Source organism: Pteropus alecto, unplaced genomic scaffold (genome assembly GCF_000325575.1).
Source record: "Pteropus alecto unplaced genomic scaffold, ASM32557v1 scaffold78, whole genome shotgun sequence".
Lineage (NCBI taxonomy): Eukaryota > Metazoa > Chordata > Mammalia > Chiroptera > Pteropodidae > Pteropus > Pteropus alecto.
The window spans coordinates 14,506,552-14,511,985 of NW_006443124.1; the positions used below are offsets into that span (position 1 = coordinate 14,506,552).

At 52.7% G+C, this 5,434-nt stretch overlaps 1 protein-coding gene across 2 annotated transcripts in view; it reads right to left on the reverse strand.

The window, feature by feature from the left end:
- The window catches only part of LMAN2 (lectin, mannose binding 2), a 15,993-nt gene that overhangs the window by 2,093 nt on the left and 8,466 nt on the right, over positions 1 to 5,434 (reverse strand). Inside the window, exons 3-8 of one of the 2 annotated variants that reach the window (XM_025040612.1) lie at positions 3,741 to 3,858; positions 3,004 to 3,083; positions 2,706 to 2,867; positions 2,482 to 2,596; positions 279 to 398; positions 31 to 36 (exon numbers count right to left, since the gene is read on the reverse strand). In XM_025040612.1, coding sequence (XP_024896380.1) covers positions 31 to 36; positions 279 to 398; positions 2,482 to 2,596; positions 2,706 to 2,867; positions 3,004 to 3,083; positions 3,741 to 3,858 — 601 coding nt within the window. The remainder of the gene's footprint in view (positions 1 to 30; positions 37 to 278; positions 399 to 2,481; positions 2,597 to 2,705; positions 2,868 to 3,003; positions 3,084 to 3,740; positions 3,859 to 5,434) is intronic. The other variant, XM_006923201.3, reaches the window with a different exon arrangement.

A 5,434-nucleotide genomic window follows, 5' to 3' on the forward strand; every position in this document is an offset into this window, starting at 1 on the left:
GTCAGTTCGCTCGGCCAGTGGTAGGACCTACTTCTCAGGCCATTTACTGAGGTCATGCACGTGCCCCTGTGGCTTTAACTGGCCGTTACTGCAGCACCAAGTATGGGAGGAAGCAGATGCCAGGTGTTCACACATCTGTCTTAGCATTATTTGCTGACCCAAGAGCCCAGGCCATAACCACAGCCGGACCCAGCGAGGAGAGAGGAACCACAAGCACACGTCCACACTAGCCATGGCCCAGCCCTGGCCTCACGCCAGGAACCCAGACCCAGACACACCTTTGGGCGACTTAAGGAGACTGACGCTGGGCTCAATCTTGGTCCAGTCGATGTTCTCCTCATCAGGCGTGTGCTCTACCATCAGCTGGAACAGCTTCAGGGAGATGATGTCATGATTGTCTGCAGGACCGAGAAGCAGCTTATAAGGGGCCTGAGCCCACCTCCAAGCACACAGCCTATGCCCCTCCCAACCACATTAGGTGGCCAGGTCCCCCAGAGAGAACCTGCTCCTGCTGGGCTGAGGGCTCAGCCTTGATCCATGATCAGTGACTGCACCTGAAGAGACTTAAGGAAGGCCCAGGTCTGACCAGTCTGGGCAGAAAAACCTCTGCTTGACCGTAACTGATCATCCCAGTTCTAAGATGGGAAAGCTGAGGCTCAGGGCCAAGACAAGGGTCCTGGTCAGCCTACCTCCTGCTATCAGCTAAGCCAACCAACTGGAACCCGAGGAAAGGGCCTGGAAAGGGGAACGCAAAGAGCAAGGACCCAGTGGCCAGGTGGGCAGAGCCAAGCGGCACCCGACTGCCCAGTGTACATAGCCCCGGAGGCCCAGGGACAGGTACCAACTCAGGTCAGAACACAGATCCCACTTGAGCTCAGCTGCTTCCGGGTGTGTGAACGTGGAGAAATTCAACACTCAAATCTCCAACAGTCTCAGTTGTATAAATAGCTACCTAGGCATATGTCATGTGACTTTGCCCATGAGATTCCTGTCCTCTACAGCACTCCTCACTGAGCACCGAACAGCCTTAGAGAGCAACCACTTGCCACAGATCTGGCCCCCTCAAGACATATGCTGAAATTCTGTCACATGAAATTTAAGGTAACCCAAGAAGGATGGTGGCAGATCCAGAGATTAACATCAGGATGGCAATGTGCTGGGAACTGATTACCAGGTAATCAATGAGCAGGTAACAACTCCCAGGAACGAGGGGCTTTCTGGCCCATCCTCTTCTCTCTTGGATATACGATTACAATTTCTGTATTAAAAACTTTAAAACAATGGACACTCTGGGGACCGAGTGGGCCCAGACACTCCCATGGGGAGGAGGCTCCTGGACAGTGGCTGGTGCCATCTGAGGGCCAAGAGAAGGACTGAGGACCACAGCCAAGGGCCACCCTCAACTGCCACCCATGCCTGGCAGCATCCTAATGCTTACAGAGCATTCACTGTAGGACAAACGAGACAGAGCCCCAACTTTATAGAACTCACAATTCAGTGAGTGAGACAAAGACAATGAAATTATAAGGTAGATTATAAGAGAATTAAGTGCTATGAAGAAAAATAAAGTCGAGAAAAGTGACAGAGAGTGTGCAAGTGACAGGGGTACATGTGTACAATTTTAAATAAAGACATCAGAGAAGGGCCCACTAAGGAAGTGACATCTGAGCAAGACTTGAAGGAGATGAAAGTAAGGCACAAGCACAAAGGCCCAAGGCAGGAGGGGACTGCTGTCTGCACAGCTGGAGGCAACGTAAATGAGGAACAGGGAGCAAAGAACCAGAGGTGATGGGGTGGGTGAGGCGCTGGCACCAGGGCCTGGAGGGGATGGATGGTGGCTGGAGAGCTCTGAGAGGATCAGCAGTGACACCTCATGCAAGCTTTAATGGGATCGCTCCGGCTCCTGTGCTGAGACTGTCGGCGGCAGGCATGGAGGAACCAGCTGGGGCTCCTGCGGGGGTCCGAGTGAGGGAGGATGGTGGCCCAGACCCTCCAGGTAGTAAAGAAAAGGCAAGAGGTGGTCCGCTGCACCATGAAGACAAAGCCAGCAGGACTCGCTGATGGATGACAGTGGCATGTAAGACAAAAGGGGAATCCTGAATGACACCAAGGTTTTTGGCCTAAGCAACTAGTGTCATTTATGTCTTGATGGAAACATGTGGTCTTCAGTTGTGCGCATGAGAAGGCTTAGATGCCAAGTGGGTTGTTGGTGACACTGGGCTGCAGATAGACATCTGGGGTCAACAGCGTCCAGATTCACAGCGTCCCAGGGAGAGGGGAAGTTTGCCTAGGACTGTGCAAGACTGAGCCCTGGGCGTGCCGACACTGAGAGATGATGGGAAGAGGAGGAAGAAACCAGGCATGTGTGGAACCAATGAAGGAAGTTCAAGAAGGAAGATGACCAGCTATGTCACAAGCTCCCAACAGACCAGGGAAGGTCAAAACTGAGACTTATTTTAACACCTTGCTCAGCCCACTCACCAGACAGGTCACCGGTGCCAGCCGAGGCCCCGAAGTAGTAGCCAGTGGGCAGGCGCACTCCCGTGATGTCGATGCAATTCTTCCACTCGTTCTTGTCCTCCAAGTCAGTCATCACCTGCAGCCAGCCAGCAGGTCAAGCTCACCCCAGACCCAGCCCACCCACCTCCCCGAGTACCTCAGAACCAGCACAGGTAGAGCTGTCCCCATCCCCACCACCTGCTCACCGTCAGGCGGCCCCGGGAGTAGCGCACAGCTAGGAAGGTGTCGTGATCGCGGTTGCGGAAGTCGGCCGTGCAGCCTGCCAGCTCGGTCCAGCGGCCATCCTTGCTGTGGTCGTAGGACAGGGAGCCATTGTTCACCATCACCGAGATGTATGGGAACACACGCTGTGACCAAGACATCAGTTATTGCATGGCCAACCTGGCCTGCGGGAGGTGGCGGGAGCTCCACCAACCCCTTCCCCTATCGCCCAGTCGACTGCCCAGTCCTCTGGGTCCCATTGTGCGGGAGGGAGCAGCCTACCTCCGTGCTCTCATCATTGGGGTATGTGTCCAGAAAGATGGCTAAGCCATGGAAGTTGTCTTTACTTCCAAACACAGGCCCTAGAATGAGAAAGAGATGCTCTCATCATGGGGAAAACTGGGGTTGTCCCCTGGGTAACCTGAAGGACAAAGCAGCACCAATGTGGGTCAGGGGGAGAGATGCAAGCTATTAGTTGTGCACCCAGGGAAGAGAAGGGACTTCTGAAGGCAAAAGCTGGGGATGGCTTCAGGGGCCCAGCAGAAAGGACTCAAGTTTAAAGCCTGAACTATAAAGGGACAGCACCTGGCCGGCCACGTGCTCTGAGGAGTCAGGTGACGAGGGGGTACCTGGCCTGTGAACAGCGGGTGGCTACACAGGAGACCCTATCCACTAACCCAGAGGTCAGCAACTTCCTGTCAAGGTCCAAAGAGCAAACGTTTTGGGCTTAGCAGGCCACATACAGTCTGGGTCACATAGTCTTCCTTGTTTTTGTTTTTCGAAAAATAGCCGTTTAAAATGGTAGAATGGTAAAAGCCATTCTTAGCTGGTGTACAATGCCAGGCCACCATGGAGTACAGAATTGAGCTGTAGGATCCAGCCCTTCCTCTTCCCGAAGGGACGTCCAGATTCTAGGGGTTCTGGGTTCCTTGAGGAGGAGGAGGAGCACCCTGACAGGAGGGTGCAGAGTGGAAGATCCTTGGCTACAGACGCCCACACGGGCTCGAGCACAGCCCTACCTGGCACGAGGCGGTCCCGGGTATACCATAAGGCAATGCCATCTCCATGGAGATTCTTCTTCCCTGCACCATGGACTCTGAAGTGGACGTGCATCTCCCAGTCCTTGAGGAAGCAAGGCTGGAGGGAGAGCAGAGAGGGTGCTCAGAGCTCCCTGGGCCTTCCTGCCAGTTGGAGGTGACCTGGCACAGACCCTGCCCCCACCGAGCCTGGGCCAGTAGGGTCACTAGTGCCACTGACCAACAGATCCCCCAGCTTTCTCAGCAGGAAAAGCAGGAAGAAAGAAGGCTGCTGGGACTACCAGGTAGAGAGTGAGAGGCCACACAGCGTCCCAAGGCTGCCTGAGGCCAGACCTCACCCAACCCAGCTGTCTTCTGCACTCTGATTCACTTTCTTTAACACCAGTCAAACCCGTCAACCCTGTTTTCTCCCCAGGCTCACTGCTCCTGCCCAAGGATCCTGTGGAAGGGTTACTACCCCAATTTTAAGCCACAGATTTTACAAAATGGAAACACATTTAGACAAAACAACTTGTCCACAGCAGGTAAGTGGACAGTCACGATTCACTCCCAGGTCTGTGTGATGCAGAAACTCATGCTCTGTCTTCTAAACCTCCCATGACCCTCGGGTCTTTAACACAAGCTGTATCAGCTCCCTTCTGGCCTCCCACTCCTACCATCTTCCCTCGTAACTGACCTTCCAACTAAAGGACTCAAATTCAGGTCTGGCTAACTCCAAACCCCAGCACACCTCCTGCCTCTTGCAGACCTAGGCAAGCCCCAGCGTGGTGACAGCACTAGGGTTAGGGGCTGGAAGGGTTACTTTGACTCGAGGGAAGGCAGATGCTCCCCAGCATCCAGGAACACCAGGTGCAGAGCTGGGCCCTGCCCACTACAAGGAAAACAGCCTGGCCTCACCCACCAGGAAGCTGCTTGTGAAAACTAGTATGACACACACCTCAACATACTTAGGGGAAGTTTGTAGATGGGCATGTGAGCAAATGATTAAACAAAGGACCATCAGACAGGCAAAATGAAAACAGGATATTGCTGACCTACCAGATTACCAGCTATTAAAGAGATTGCTAACACCACTGTGGACAAGGAAAGAGAGAAACACACACACAACCAGTGGGACTGAATGCTCCCGTCTTCTTGGGCGCGATATGGCTGTTGTAGCTTTTCAACAGAACGAGGCAGAGCCTTAAGCACTTACACTTAAAGATATCAAAGATACTACTGCAAAAAGTATCAGTGCTATGTTCTCATTTTTGAAAAAAGAAATTAGTATATATGTAGATAAAGAAAAAAAGGAATATTTGAATTTTATAAAATGAACATATTACTTCTAAAATCAGAAAAAAAACTCAGAAAGAAAGACCTTTATGTCCCATTGTGAGTTATCTGGCTTGTGCATTCAGAGTTACCAGCCAGTGCTCTGGCTCCGGGCACCAGAAAGCCAGATGAGACCTGGCTCCAGAGAACATGGAGCTAGCAGGCACCTGCGCGGCAGCTTACAAGTCGTGTGAAGTCAGCCTTCCCAATTCTTGACAGTTCATTGGGAAATCAGAAAAAATCTGCAAATTCTAGAGGAGGCAATGGAGCTCTCAAGGACAGACAGACAAGGAATCTCTAGTCCAAGGCCCGCGGAGGGGGGAGAAGGCCGGCTGAACTGACTTTGCTTTGGGTTGAGACCA